The sequence below is a fragment of the Penicillium angulare genome (genome assembly GCF_028827245.1).
Source record: "Penicillium angulare strain IBT 27051 chromosome Unknown utg000001l_segment0_segment0, whole genome shotgun sequence".
In the NCBI taxonomy this organism is placed as follows: Eukaryota; Fungi; Ascomycota; class Eurotiomycetes; order Eurotiales; family Aspergillaceae; genus Penicillium; species Penicillium angulare.
Genome location: NW_026623160.1, coordinates 3,181,209 through 3,196,283, shown reverse-complemented (window position 1 = coordinate 3,196,283; position 15,075 = coordinate 3,181,209). Strand labels below are relative to the sequence as shown.

Here is a 15,075-nt window from a genome sequence, read left to right as displayed (position 1 = left end):
ATATCAGATTGAACATTATCTATGAAATACTGGAGCCGAAGTTGGTTATAAAAAAAAGTGTCGGCTCGAAAGTGCCAGGTCCGCCTAACTAGCAAGCCAAGCTTGAAGGCAAAACATTGAAAGGAGCGTTCGAATCTCGGCATTTGAAATCTTGACATTTGAAATCTCGGCATTTGAAGCGAGCACTCTCATTAGATACACCGTTAATGTAATCTCTAGATCTAGTCTAAAGGTGTTATCTAGTACAACAAACACCGACAACTCTAGCATTTCGGACCACCCTTATTACGTGATTATATCATCCGAAGTCGAACTCTGCATCTTCAAAATTCGCAGCCACAAATACTTATTGCTGGAACTTGGTTCTAATTATCGTAAAGTAAAAACTCAACTTTCTTGATCAGAAAAAGTAAAATGACCGAAACACTAGTTGAAAAGGCGGATCTGACCAGACTGGTGGGAGAATCTGATCTTCTTATCGAGACATTTGATATCCCGAACCGCCGGTTGGTCCACGGCAGATCATTTCCGATCGGGATCAAGCCGAAGGGTGACTTAGTGGGTGCAGACTTGGACATAAGTTTGAAATATATCAGTTCTCTGGCTGAAAAGGATGTATTCAACAATATCCTGACTCGGCGTATGCTTGTCCCCGTTTCCTTCTATAGTATTCTCCAACTAATCAGATATCAGACGGATCTATACTCTTTCGCGGGTTTCCTATTCAGGAGCCTGAAGATCTATCAAAGTTCACTGAAGCTTTCAAGCTCCCACAAATTCATCAAGAAGTAGGCCTGTCAGGTAAAAGAACTACTTATGCTGGTGGCAATGTCAAGACTGCGAACGAGGAGCCTCCAGATGTGAAGTTCTACTACCATAATGAATATGGTCGCAGCGCCCACTTTCCAGGTGTCTTGTTCTTCTTCTCCCAAGTGGTTCCTGAATCAGGTAAGGTAAACCAGTTTCTACCTATTCTCCAGAAACTAACATAGCGATAGGTGGACAAACTCCCTTGCTTTCTACTATTGAACTGTACGATAGACTGCGAGAGGAAACACCCGAGTTTGTTGACACATTGATTGAGAAAGGTACGCTCGGTTCAGGATAGATATGTCACACGCAGCGTAGGCACTGTTTTACGGTTCTAACATACCTTGACTAGGAATAATTGGGCGGCAATATTACCCGGCCAAAGAGGACCCCGAGTCAAAAACAATTGGGTGGAACTGGCAAGACTCCTATGGTTTCACCATTAGTACCGATGATTCGTTAGAAGATAAGCGCCGCAAAGTAGAAGAAGTGCTAAAGACACGCCTCCAAGCTGAAGCAGAGTGGCAGCCTAATGGTGCCTTGCATGTTATCCAGAGTCTGCCTGCTTTCCGGCGAATCGCATCCACAGATCAGATCGTCCCATTCAATGGCCTCGGTGGCGTCTACGGCCGACAGCGAGATCGACAGGCACTGAAGCCTCCTCACCGTGGTATTGATGGCGGTATTCACCTGCCAACTACTTATGGAGATGGATCTGAGATCCCTCAAAAGTATTTGGAAAAGCTTCTGGCAATTTCTGATGATATTGGTTTCTTGGTTCCTTGGCAAGAGGGAGACGTCGCGATTCTCGACAACTATACAGTCCAGGTATGAAGCCACACTCAACAGTATCTTCTTTTATTCTGATTGATCCGTTATACTAATTGATGTTTAGCACGCCCGTTCCCCATGGGTTGGAAAGAGATCCCTGCTTGTCAGTCTGTGGGATGGACACGAGAAGTTTGTTCCTGTCTAGAAAGACATGCCCGTTTCGTAAAAATTAGTAACCGTGTGACGAGATCTATTGAACTTCGCCTTCTCTATATCACCTTCTATTTATTTACATACAGATCTAAGAATACACAAAATTGTTTCGGCATGGCGGACAGGTGCTCTGTTTACTGCTCTTATCAGCCTATATTACATTCTCAGTCCCAAGCGACTCAGAAACAGAATTTGACAAATGCCAGGGCGTGACAGTAATATCCCAATTTATTGAACCAATTGCGGAACTTGGTATATTAATTGCAACAAGATCACTTATACGCTTCAAACTTGCTAAGCCGAAGGTGGAATATCTTGACATACGTTCTCTCGCTTTTTGCGAATATAAGTCTGTCTAACGGGATCGTCATCATGCTTGCAAATTTCCCATTCCCCAATTATGTATTTCTCGTCGGCGCGCTTGACACCTCGCCCACCACCTCTGATAATGAGGTTTCCCGGTCGGTAGTTGGGATCGATTTGCATGCGGTGAATAGCACACACGTGAATCTGAGCGTCATCGGGAATATCACGCGTCTCTCCACGGGGTAATGGCCATCTTATTGGCTCCCAAGACCCATCCGTTTGAAGATCCATTCTTCGAAATAGGAGATATTCCATTAAACGCCATGCGAAGGTTGAGGAGAAGGATGAGCCTCCCGCATATGTGAGACAGTCATGAACAATTCCATGGTCCATAGTCTGAGTGTAAGTTTCTTTGAAAGCGTTTTTCTCCCGACAATGATTTTTATTTCTGTTTGATCCAGGGCCATTAGAGACCATTATATCCTTAGCCTGAAGAAACTCGCCTGTCGGCTCTTCGTAGCAATTGAAACGTTTGAATTTTCCGGCATCAAATTCAAGCCCTACGTGTTGAGCTTCCTTAACCATCCACACGAGAGGAATGTGGCTAAGTGGCCATTTGTCCTCCGGATTGAGCTGCCAACCACCTCCAATATAGATATCCTGCTCATCGTCCTCGTCATCATCGTAAACATTTCCGGGAATCTTGATGTTTGGAACCTGTAGAGAAGTTTTCGAAACGCTGCTTTTAAGCGATGCTATGTCAGGCATGAGACCATTTTGAGTCGGGGTCTCCGTACTAGCTCTTCGCCTCGGCGATGGTGAAGGAGCTCTATATCGTTCTTCTCCATTTGAATCCAGGCGCGAAGCTCGGACTTCCTTCTCGTCCACAATATTGTCATGTTCGGGCACATTGAGAACGATTTCAGGGACACTCGACTTCGCATGGTCCAGAAGGTGTCTCAGTCTATGGGTATGACCCGGTAGTCGAAATCGAGTAGCTTCAGCAATCAAATCTTGTCGAAACTTGGCACGACGCTCGTCAATCGAGACAGCATGCCGAATCACCCTAGCAGTACTATAAGCCGTATACGGGAATTTGTTTCTCTCCATCCAAGCATTCTCAAACATAGGAACACTGTTGACCGTATCGAACAAGCCCATGAATCGAATCCGCCCGACAGGACTACTAAAAGTCTCTCGGAATGCCTTCATGAACGTGAACAGCCTATGCTTCTCTTCATGATCTTGCCTCGTCGCGTCTTTCCGCTGTTGCCATCTTGCGAAAGTTTTCCATGCAAATCGAATCAGTTCTTCATTGCCTGGTTGAAGGAGGCCGACAAAGTCCAGCATCTCCGCTAGAAATCGGGCCGTATACGAGCCTCGACTGAAGCCAAAGAAGTAAATATCATCGCCAGGAACATAATATCTCATCAGAAACGTGTATCCGCCTATAACATGCTCGTCGAACGAAGAACCTAGGGCTGCGTCAATCCCTTTCTTGTAGGCGGATTTGATGCGCTCTAATCGCCCTTTGCTGGCGAGTGAGCGCGATGATACATATGTGCCAATTCCAGGCTGGTAATAATGGTACTGGTGGCTTTGACTGCGATCTAACATCTATAGCCCCAATAGTTAGATTAACTTGGTCTGACAAGCAACTGAAATCATGGATAATGAAAATGACTGGAAACAAGCTAAGAGGACTTCTGCTTACTCGATAAATTTTCACCAGGTTTGTGTCCGACCCATCGCCGGAAAACTTGTTCCCTGTCCCATCAAAGCACAACACAAACTGCTTCATAGGCGCGTATGGCCCAAATGTTTCTTCCATTTCGTGAAGATTCATTCGAGTCTATGGATATTACTCCTAACATGACAGCCACAGCGACCCATGGCTCATATTAAAAATAATGGGACTAGGTTGACAGATCTCATGTGAAAATGGCATTTCCCGAAAAAAATGCCTGGAAGTAAAGTGCATAAGTTACTGGCGCATGTGGGCATAGAGGCGTATTAGGGACCAAATCAAAGATGCATACGAGAACACGGTTCAGGATCCGTCCAAATCCTTGGCCTGCAAATCACTCCGACGAGGTCTTGGGGCTGCCAATCTCCCGCTTAGGTAGCTCCAATACAAGTTATGGTTGGATCGACCTTGGTGGGGGCTTTCTGCAGCTTTATACGCTTTTCCATTTTCTTGTAAGCTTCGGAAGCCAATCGGGGCAAATACTTAGTATGAATATTAACCACACGGTTCCGATCGCGAACATGTTCGTCTTGGGGAAAATGTGATTCGTCTATGCTTCTCTTGGAGCATATGCAGATTTCATGCTTTCGTGATGCTTTGACTCCTAACTTCCACGGCCACATTGTTGTTTTCTTCTGTGGTTTTATTTTCTATACGTGTGGTCAAAAATGTAAGTTTTGAGTAATGCTTCATTTCGAGGGGTATCCTGCACTTTTATGTCACATAATATCATCATCATACTCAATCGCCCAGTCATAACTTGAACTTGAACAAAGATCATGGTGTTCAAGGTGGTTCTCCTAAACTGCCACTCAAGCAGATCAAGACTATAATACAATATTTCCTCGCTTATCCTGTCCGATGACCGTGTCGTCCTTCCTTCTCCTCATTTCCAATGCATAATCGACTCAGTTCGGTCGCACTGCTCCTGGAGTAAGGTGCATGATCTCAGCCACCTCTTCATCAATAAGCGGGCCATTATATTCTTTGCGAGCTCGAACAAAATACCAAATACCGCTCAGAATCAGAACACCGGCGGTAACGACGATACTGTAGTTCATGGTCGAGTAGTCAACAGAGGCCTGTGGAGGCCACACACTCCAGAAGATAACAAAGAGCATGTACGCACAAGCATACGCGTTGTTAATGGTTCCCAATATTCCGGGAACTTTCCAGGGACCCCAAATAAGAGGTGCTTGGGCAATTTCAAATTCCATTGGGCGCTGGGCTTCGTTCGAATTGTTGCGTTCGGGGCTAGAGGCAGGACTTGGGCTAGAGAGGACCCCTTCGCCGGGTTCTTTGGGTTGCACAAGGGCTGCAGGCTTTTCCTTTGTACTATCAGGGGCATTAGAGGGCGCATCCGGGTGACTTCCATCGAGCATGGTGCCATGGGGTAGAACATTTCCTTTAATCCGGTGATAGAGAAGGAAGGCGCTTGGGAGAAAATAGGTGCTGTAAAATCCGGTGACGGTTAGGGAGATCACATCATTGAAGGCGGTAGTGGATCCGATGTAGATAAGAGACAGGGCACAGGCAAATCCGCAGACTACGGCGACAGATACGATAGGAACTCTGCTGTGTTTGTTCACACTTTTCAGATAGTGGGAGAAGGGCAGGCCTTGATCACGGGCAAAAGACCAAGTCATACGAGATGCAGTAGTGGTGATACCGGTGGAGCAAGCCATCGTTAGTACCATGATGATCGCAGTCATAACTGAAGCTCCCGTGTAGGAGTGTGTGCTGTCGTAGAACACTTGGATGAAAGGGAATCCTGTAGATGAACCCAATACTGACTTCACATCACCCAGGCAGTACAGAACCGTGAGCATCATTGAGAATCCAAGAAGACTGTTGAGAGTCATTCCGGTGATAATGGCCTGAGGAATCACAGTCGCGGCATTGGCGACTTCTTCGGCCATATGCACACTAGCATCAGCACCGACAAAGGTTGCAATGTTTCCGATAAAGCCAACACAATACGAAAGACCTTGAGTTGGCCAGCCACCATCATTTAATGATGTACGGAAAACAAAGTCGGCCGACTTCTTAGGCGACATTGCCAGCAGCGTGGCAGTAATAGCAATGAACCCAGCCAAGTGCAAGACCAGAATGGCAATCTCAAAGCGTGGAAGAATATTCGGGACAACGACGTTGATGAAGAAGGTCCCAGCAACACTCGCCCAAGCTAAAAGGGTATTTTGCCAACGTTGTTGAACGAAATCCGGGTTGTTCAAGGTGATCAGTCCTTCAATCATGGTGCCGAGAAAAATGGTTTCCGTGGCGATCGTGGCGATCCATGCCAGGGAGGTAAGCCATCCGATGAGATATGAGCAAACTTTTTTCCATCGCATTGGAGCGAGCATGTAAACCCAGTAGTACTGCCCACCAGCAATCGGCGCCATGGAAGCCAATTCGGCAATGACAGTATATGTCGACAAGGTTGACAGACAAGCAATTATATACCCGTAGAAAGCTCCAGCCGGGCCTCCATTCTCCACGGATTCATAAAAGAGAGTAAGGACAGTCTCCCATGTGATCAGCTCAGCCATGGCGAAGCCGACGATCGAAAAGAACCCAAACCGTCGCTTAAGCACCTGCTTTTTGCCCAGGCGGGCCAAAGCCTGATCGTCGGTCGCCTCTAAACCAGCCTCGACCTTCATGATGAAAAGTTTATTTTCTTCTTCTTTTTTTCTCTTTTTCGGCGCCGCCCTAACGGAAAGTACAAAGGTACTTTAACTTCCGAGTGGGGATAGGAGGGAGGAGGGTGAGTAGAACAGGCGCTTATGCACCACCTCGCATGATAAATTTCCTAGTGCGGATATGAGGCTGAACGATTGCGTGAAATTGCACAAATAAGGACGAATTTTGAGGACTCGGAAACAGCAGGGGGATGGAAAAACAGGAGCTGGAGGGGCTTTTAAATGCCCTTTACCGAGGCCAAAGTTATTCCGCTAAGACGCTTTAGGGCCCATCTTTTCCCCACTTTTTCGCTTCTTCGCCAATCCGGTTAGCGATACCCGCGATTGAACATCCACAACGTCGTTGAGTTGTGGGGATCAGAAAACGGGTTTGGGGACAAAAAGGGGAATTTCGTTGCATCATAGGAGAAGATAACCTCTCAAATACCCATAGAGGTATTCAGGTCCCGAATAAGAAGGAAGACCACATCGCGAGAAATCAGCACGCTGAAAGGCGGGAACCGTATTCCCATTTGGGTTAAGGCTGTCTGAGCGGCTTCTCATGGTTGTCACCCTATAAGCGTGGGCGTCGGCATTCTCCGGCCAACCAACGGCATCGACGGAATCAACGGGGCTGGACATGTTTTATGTCCACAACGGGCTACCGAATCCAGTTGTCGGGGCCATACTCTCTCCCGTGAAGCACCGAAAGTACAACGCTTCATCTGCGACCATGGGCTGATTGTTTCCCCGGAGATGAATATGGGGGGAGGGAGGAGCAGTATCGAATTTCTAGGAATGGGCTATGGGACACGATCAGCAAAGATGAAGATGCGTGGGGAAGCTACGGAGTGAGAAATGCAGTGGATGACATTGGTGCCTGGGGCAGCAACCCACCAATCTACAAACTGTTTTCTCGACCAGCATCTGCAACTGTCGGGCACAATTTATGCAGAGTCATTTGCAGAGTCATTTACTATGAGACAAGAGTAGAGAAGAATGAAGTAAATGATAAGGAATGAAAAACACTGTGGGGGACGGCAGAGCTGAGGCTATAGCGAGGAAGTATGCTTTATTTACTTGTTGCTTAGCTTGGGCTTCATGGTGTCAAGGTCAAAACAGGCTTGAAGCCGGCGAGGATTCTCTCCCTGTTGATGCTTAGATACAATGTTCCCGGAGGTCGGTATCGCCACATTCTCCTTCATTGCTTGCCGTTCCACTACCTACTGGGCTCTCTCCCAAATCGTAATTTTTAGAGTGCCTTCTTGGCCGAATCTTTTCCAACATCCCGGTATTATCTTCACATACAGTTTTCCAATCCCTTTCTATGATATCCTGCTTCTTCCAGTCTCGGACTTGAAAGGAGGCTGTGAATGACTCAGTCGCTGCTGTAAATATGAGTTTTATGTCCCAAGGATCGGTTTCAATGCGCTTTCCATCTTTATATGCGTAAGTAATATTGTACGCCCACATCAGGTAGATTGGAAATCTTGCTTTTCTTGATAATACGCTTGTATATCATGAAAATCTTGAAGAAAATGATCAAGACTGGGATGAATAGGTAGGCGTTCAATGCCTTATCTGGCGAGGCGGGCCACATTATGATGTTTTCCAATTGATTCTGTGAGTTTGAATTCCAAAACATAGTTAGAGATTGAAGTTCTCAACAATCACGGTTTTAAACTGCCAGGATGGGGAGTAAAAGATATAGTTTTTTTCGATCCTGTACGACATACACTGGCATATAATGCTAGGGTCTGGGGATCCAATGTTGATCTTATTCACTGACGTGCTACTGAGAATCATTAGATGAGTCCATTCATGACTACTCCGTACCAATCAATCCATCCGAATCCACCTGCGCAAGCTTTGAAGTTTGAACCCAAAAAGATTCTATATTTTCGGACTTCGTGTATTCAAGTCATATAGAGAATTGGCCCAGTCTCTAATTCTGTAAAGCAAAGGTGCCTTGCCATAAGATACGAGGATGATTCGTGGCTAACGTTTAACAGATATAACCGACTTCAAGCGACAATAAGCTACCTCGGGGCAATGCCATATAGATCTTTCTCATATCAAAATCCGCAAATCAAAGAAACCTTGATACTCAAAGAGAATTAGCCTACTGTCTCGTGCAAACTCCAAAATAAATTAACGCCACTTAATGCCGTCAGGACATCCGTAAAACATGAAATATGCTTGTCAAAGTGCGAGCACTGTTCTTTGAATCTGCCGCAACCCGCAGGTGATACTATACCAATAAGAGAGAAGTATACAGAATAACCTGCTAAAGCTACTTGCTTTTCATAACTCCACCTAAATCACTATATAGTCGAAGACTGAAAGACAGGGAAAACTAGGCATGGGATACGGATACTAGTACCCCACTCTGTGGTATAGGATCCCGAAGCACACGACACGGGAAATCCTGGTAAAAGAAAGCGGGATCTTTTGTTTCCATCACAAATCTACCTGGCTTGCGAGAAAATGGTGGGGAAATTTAGAATATAGCTATTCTGAGTTGAGGGGGGTGCACAAAATGCGGGAAGAAGGTTGTGGGTGCATCAATCAGCCTTGGCTTTTGAGTCCTCTTCGAACTACCCAGGGATTCAGGGCGATTAAAATTGACTCCAATTTTATTAAAATCAAAGCTCTGAGGATGTAGGATTTTTCGATTTCCAGCAAGAGTGTAGGAATCACCCGATCGCTATAACGATTCTCTTTATTCTGGGGATTCATCTATTGTGGGGGAATAATGAGAATTTTAATATCTGAGGTACTAATGTCTTTCAATTTGGTTCCATTAGAACTGAAGTATCCACAAGATCCTGTTTCATGAATGGCCTTGTATTATTATCTGAAATCAAGCTCATTGTTCAAGAATTTCTATATTTATCTAATATAGCATCTTTCAAGATGTCTTTCTTATTCTTTGTGGTGGTTACTTTGCTCCATTGTCACTAAGAATACTTTGCTTCCATTTCTTTGTTCATTTTACCCATTCACCTGATATTTGCCCCGATTTAGACTCTCTAAGACTAGAGTCTCTGGTAGATTCTTCTTAAATACACCGTACCTCCTCGTTATGCTTCTCTGTCTTTCAATCAACTTAAAATAATTTCATGTTGCACTAACAGCAGAATTCATCCCAAGCAAGCCTATTTCAGCAAGGTAAGATCAAATAATGGCTAACTCTCAAGCGTTTGAGTCCACGCGTAAATATGGGAGAGAGCAGGCATATGGCGAAAAATGGCAACAATGGCAATATGATTCGGACGATAAATCATGTCCAATCTTGCGTGCGCGCTTGACGATCAACATGCTGAAATTCTTCTGCGGCTGGACTATCGACGAAGGTGATGATATATTTGGCTCACCTGAGTTCATGTATCCGCCTCCGCCGAGATTGTGGCCAGTCATGGTGGAATTAAATCTTCCAATTGACAAACGGTACAAGGCAGTCACTATCAAGCAAACAGTAAGAAAGGTGGTATACGGCAGCTTGAAAAGCAATGAGCACCTCGTGGTCAATGACTACTTTCTGCAAACTGGACCGGGTGTTATTCTCTCTGAGCAGTCGACGTTCACATGGATGGCATTGGTCTGAGATCGCCCTAGCTGCTTATCGCCATTATCAGAGTGAGGATTTGAGGTATGTATTCCGTGTGGATGTTGTGAACAGTGTCACTGTACGTACTGTGCTTCGCGTATATGAGATGAACGATAAAAAATGGCCTGAGCCCTTGTGCTGGAAGTATGGCACCCCTGAATACCAGGCTCTGTTGTCTACTCCAAATGCCCGAGGCGTTGCAGCCCTTGTCATTGGAGGCTTCGAATCAGGAACAAAGTTCATTTCTGAAATATGCACCTGGGCGGATCCTGAAAACTATTGCTTGCAAATGCTCTTTGTCATTTCTAACCCAGATTTGCTCTAATCTTGTGTTCTTTTCTGTCGCTTTTTTAAAAATATAGACTAGTTTCTTTCAAGTTGAACTTCTTTTTCTTTGTCTTGTTTGAAAGATCAAACTTCCTTAAGAAATCTTAATAAAAATAGGAAAGCTCGTTTAATCAAAGGAACGCGAAAAATATCCATAGATGTACATCATGATATTCCTAGGCAAAGGCCCAATCAGAATGCATATGCATATCCACCTGAAAGCTATGCACGGGACGGGATAGATTCCGCTATTGCCTAGATAACGATGTTTAATTTTAGATTTACTATTATCACGACTTTAATTTGCTCTTTCAAACTCTGTGATATCTTAATTTTACACGCCAAACTATTTACATTCCTTTATGGCGAAATTGTGTGGATCCCTTCCGATATCATTGGTCGAAGATAAAGCACTCGACGTAGAGCACAAGCGTTCATATCAAACGCCAAGCCTTGCTTTGACGCGCACGCAACTGATCTTCATTAACCTTCGACTTATCAACGCCACATATTCGTAGCTCATGCCTATGGGCCGTCCTCGTGTTAGCTTCGTCTTTGGATATTACCTCGACTAGTGTGTACTTATTCCTTATCTCGTCGCGTAGAAATGCCCCCAAAACGTCACGTCGGATCCAGTATCGGGCTCGATTTCACTTCTACATTTGCACATAGAGGGAATTCAATGCCGATTGAACCCCCTTTATGTCAGTCCAGACTCAACTGTGTGACTCTCCGTGCGTTCGAGATGTTATCCGTGCATCGACGGCCCACTCGAAAACGTCTGGTGGTGCAAGGGACTCCAGCTGAGAACATTCCCCGCAGACCATGATGCATGCCAACAAAAACCCAGACCTTTAAGTGAGTCTCGGGGTGTCCGGGTTGCCCTGTTTTGTCGGGCGCATGAAGCTTTGGTCTATGACATTATCTCAAGCCTGATTGATCGCAGGGGTACCCCAGACCGGAATACCGATCGCCCAGAGAGGCTTATCTCGCAATCAGGTTGGCATGATGGCATGACCCCGCCCGCTATCTGGTATCGCGAGGTCTGAGACTCTTTTCCAGCCGTTCCCCCTGAAACGTGGTGTGGCGTGCAGGTTATCTTGTAGCCGATCCTATAAAATCCCCAGCCATTTCCGGGCCGCAGGAATATTTCTTTTTCAATCGAATAGAGCTTCATTGATTTGATTCGATATTCAAGATGAATTCTTCTGAGGAAGAAGTTGAGAAGAAGTTCCCATCCACTATTCAGACTAAGTCTGATGGGTCACCTCCGATTTATGACGATGCGGCTGTGGTCGGTGAAACGATTGACATTGAGAATGGCCAGAATGCTCTCAAGCGAAACTTGAAAGGGCGCCACATGCAAATGATTGCCATCGGTATGAGAATTCTTGATGTACAACAACCCATCTCCTCGACTAATTGTGTTACCCCAATTAGGAGGTGCCATTGGTGCTGGTCTGTTCGTTAGCACCGGTAGTGCTTTGCGAGAGGGAGGTCCTGGCTCTCTGGTAAGCAATGCAGGAGATTAGAATGGTTCAATGGCAAACAGAATAATAACGGTTTTTTTTAAGCTCATCGGATACTTGACTGTAGGTTGTATGCTTTTGTTGACTATCCATGCGCTCGGAGAACTAGCCGTCCTCTATCCAACAAACGGTGCCTTCTTCACATACTGTGTCCGCTTCATCAATCCTGCCTGGTGAGTCTCTGTCTCCAAAAACCCCGAATGGATGTGGCTAATTGTGAATAATAAGGGGTTTTGCGGTCGGCTGGGACTATGCAATCAGCTGGCTAATTATGCTTCCATTTGAGCTCACTGCTGCTAGTATCACTATTAGGTACTGGCGTGATGACTTGAATATCGGCATTTGGATAGCTGTATTTCTAGTTGTCTTATCTTGCATTCAAATATTCGGTGTTCGAGGATATGGCGAAGGTAAAAATCCCTTTTAAGTAACTCATCGACTGTGGTTACTAATGCATTATCATCTGCAGTTGAATTCGCCCTTGGAATTATCAAGGTCACTGCCGTGATCGGATTTATCATCCTCGGTATAGTGATCGACTGCGGCGGTGCACCAAAGGGCGGATACATCGGTGCGCGCTATTGGCATGACCCTGGTGCCTTCACAGATTTCTATGGGTTCTGCACCGTCTTCACAACTGCAGCGTTTGCTTTTGGTGGAACTGAAATGAGTGGTCTTGCTGCTGCCGAGGCTGCAAATCCCGCCAAATCCCTCCCAAAAGCATGCAAGCAAGTATTCTGGCGTGTTTTGATCTTCTACGTTCTCGGAACCTTCATTATCGGTCTGATTGTGCCACACAACGCAAGCTATCTCTTTGGTGCATCGAATAGCAATACCAAGAACTCTCCTTTTGTGGTTTCGATCCAAGAAGCCGGCATAGTCGGTCTCCCATCTGTTATGAATGCCGTTATTACTATATCGGTTATCAGCGTTGCCAACTCGGCGACTTTCGGATCAAGTCGAACCATTCAGGCTCTGGCTTCTCGCGGTATGGCGCCCAAGTGGATGGCATACATCGACAAACAGGGACGGCCTGTCTGGTGTCTTATTCTTCAGATCGCCTTTGGCTTGCTAGCTTTTATCAACGAGGCTTCTTCTACTGGCGACGTTATTTTCGATTGGCTTCTGGCTCTTTCTGGTGTTTCCGACTTCTTTCTTTGGGGTAGTATTTGCCTTGCGCATATTCAATTCCGCAAAGCTTGGGCGCACAACGGTCGTGATGTCAAGGAACTTGCTTACGCTGCTCCCCTCGGTGTGATTGGAAGCTATATTGGCCTCTCGCTCAATGTTCTTTGCTTGATTGCCGAATTTTACGTGTCGGTATATCCGATGAACGCGAGTGACTTTTTTGAAAACTACCTTGCTGCGCCCGTTATCCTCTTCTTGTTCCTTGCCTGGATTGTATACACTTCCTTCAACAAGGACCCGTCTCTTGAACGTGGGTACTGGCTTATGAGACCTGAAGATATGGACATTTATACCGGCATGCGCGATGGGGTGCTTGATGTCGACCTTCCACCTAAGGTTGAGTATGCCACCTGGGGTGATTATTTCAAGGCGGCGCCCATGAGGCTTTTGCGGTCCATAATCTAGCTCAAACGAACCTAAATAGAGCTTGTATTTAGTCAGTTTACCATTTGAACAAGGAATAATTTCTTGCCTCTTGTTTTCCAAATACAATAGAAAAACTTACACAAATACCTTCGGTTCTTTCGGGTACACAGCAGAATCGTACAATTGATTTATCGATGCAACCCCCATCAAACAGTTTGAACTTCCTGACGGTCAACGGTTATAGCACTTGAGTGAGACCAAGAGAGAGCCAGAAGAAAGAACGACGGACACTAAAACTCTCGCCGATGCCTTCTCAATCAGGAAATTTAAATAACTTGTTTATTGCATCTTTGTAAATAATGGAGTCGGCAAAGCAAGAATCAAAGACAAAAGCATTATACACCTACGCATCTCTCTGAAAAACCTATCCACTTTAATGTGTGAATTCCGATATTAAGGGGATAAAAATGAGTCACGAATTCTATATCCATGAAGCCAATTGAAAAAAAAGGTCTACGAGATGATGTCAGCTGGACCAAAGCTAAACCAATTGCGATCGGGATCTAGTTTCCGATCACCCGGAGCGGCGTGGGGGTGATGATACCACTCAGGGAAATAAAAGGTCATCAAGCCCCACCAGAGAGTCGCCCACGAGTGCGCGCTGATTCAACATTGAAGTACTCAAGCGACAAAGCGAAAGACATAATATCTCATCATGATTGCCAGTATCGCTCACGTTAACCTCACAGTCCACCCCGGGACACTGGGCGCAGCCGAGGAGTTCTACAGCAAAACTCTAGGATTAACCTCAAGTCCTGTCCCAGAGCTTCAAAGGGGAACAATTCTATGGTATGGAGTAACTTTTTGGGGATGCCAATTCGCGGACCGCTTTGATCTTGTTGCTCACTGTTTATCTGGTCATAGGTTCGATATCGGCTCGAGTGGACAGCAAATTCATGTCAACGAGGGTACAACGGATCCTAAGCACAGTCGGCATCCATGCTTTAAGCTAAACACGCGCGATGAGCTGGAGGGTTTGAAGAAGGCTATTCATGAGCACCATGTTAAAGGGGGTCCGTCGGCGCCAATGGCTGCTGATAGACCTGGGCAGATGGATTCTGGTAAGCATATCTTTTTTCATCCGAATTTCCTCTTTCTAGGCCTAGCTAATGACTCCCTTTCATTTTAAAAGGTACACAAGGAAAAGAATATCCTAAGCGTTTCTTTGCTCGTGATTATGCCGGCAACTTACTTGAGTTCACGCTATAATGTCACCACGTGAGCCTCATAAATCGCATTATCATAAGTCATTTATTAGCCGAGACTCTATTACCGATTCGATGTATTATTTTGCGCCGTTTCTGGCTCACCTAATATGTAAATGGATGGTTCCGGGTCTCGGTTTTGTCCATCTGATTGTTGAACTGCGGGGAGTGCGGGGTAATGATCAGACCCTCAGATATCCCTTGTATAACACAATCAATCTGCATAATTGAGCAGCATTAAAGATGAAGATTCATGCAAGGCTGG

The 15,075-nt window shown here is 45.5% G+C and overlaps 7 protein-coding genes across 7 annotated transcripts; 4 read left to right on the top strand and 3 right to left on the bottom strand.

Annotated features, from left to right (window-relative positions):
* Positions 1–414: 414 nt before the first annotated feature.
* On the top strand, positions 415–1,786 carry N7478_001126 (uncharacterized protein; the record flags this gene model as incomplete). The annotated part of the gene is made up of 5 exons (XM_056917341.1): positions 415–640; positions 694–948; positions 999–1,088; positions 1,163–1,638; positions 1,706–1,786. The coding sequence occupies 5 exons, from the start codon at positions 415–417 to the stop codon at positions 1,784–1,786; spliced, it is 1,128 nt and encodes a 375-aa protein (XP_056785221.1).
* A 302-nt stretch (positions 1,787–2,088) lies between these two features.
* N7478_001125 (T6SS phospholipase effector Tle1-like catalytic domain-containing protein) lies at positions 2,089–3,931 on the bottom strand (the record flags this gene model as incomplete). Its single annotated transcript, XM_056917340.1, has 2 exons — positions 2,089–3,717; positions 3,815–3,931. 2 exons carry the CDS (start codon positions 3,929–3,931, stop codon positions 2,089–2,091), a joined length of 1,746 nt encoding a protein of 581 aa, XP_056785220.1.
* Positions 3,932–4,755: 824 nt separating this feature from the next.
* On the bottom strand, positions 4,756–6,507 carry N7478_001124 (uncharacterized protein; the record flags this gene model as incomplete). Its single annotated transcript, XM_056917339.1, has 1 exon — positions 4,756–6,507. The coding sequence occupies one exon, from the start codon at positions 6,505–6,507 to the stop codon at positions 4,756–4,758; it is 1,752 nt and encodes a 583-aa protein (XP_056785219.1).
* A 438-nt stretch (positions 6,508–6,945) lies between these two features.
* N7478_001123 (uncharacterized protein) lies at positions 6,946–7,167 on the bottom strand (the record flags this gene model as incomplete). The annotated part of the gene is made up of 1 exon (XM_056917338.1): positions 6,946–7,167. One exon carries the CDS (start codon positions 7,165–7,167, stop codon positions 6,946–6,948), a length of 222 nt encoding a protein of 73 aa, XP_056785218.1.
* A 2,542-nt stretch (positions 7,168–9,709) lies between these two features.
* N7478_001122 (uncharacterized protein) lies at positions 9,710–10,460 on the top strand (the record flags this gene model as incomplete). The annotated part of the gene is made up of 2 exons (XM_056917337.1): positions 9,710–10,126; positions 10,164–10,460. The coding sequence occupies 2 exons, from the start codon at positions 9,710–9,712 to the stop codon at positions 10,458–10,460; spliced, it is 714 nt and encodes a 237-aa protein (XP_056785217.1).
* Positions 10,461–11,660: 1,200 nt separating this feature from the next.
* On the top strand, positions 11,661–13,584 carry N7478_001121 (uncharacterized protein; the record flags this gene model as incomplete). The annotated part of the gene is made up of 5 exons (XM_056917336.1): positions 11,661–11,841; positions 11,903–11,973; positions 12,037–12,164; positions 12,220–12,401; positions 12,461–13,584. 5 exons carry the CDS (start codon positions 11,661–11,663, stop codon positions 13,582–13,584), a joined length of 1,686 nt encoding a protein of 561 aa, XP_056785216.1.
* Positions 13,585–14,260: 676 nt separating this feature from the next.
* On the top strand, positions 14,261–14,814 carry N7478_001120 (putative glyoxalase family protein; the record flags this gene model as incomplete). The annotated part of the gene is made up of 3 exons (XM_056917335.1): positions 14,261–14,394; positions 14,470–14,666; positions 14,738–14,814. 3 exons carry the CDS (start codon positions 14,261–14,263, stop codon positions 14,812–14,814), a joined length of 408 nt encoding a protein of 135 aa, XP_056785215.1.
* Positions 14,815–15,075: the final 261 nt, after the last annotated feature.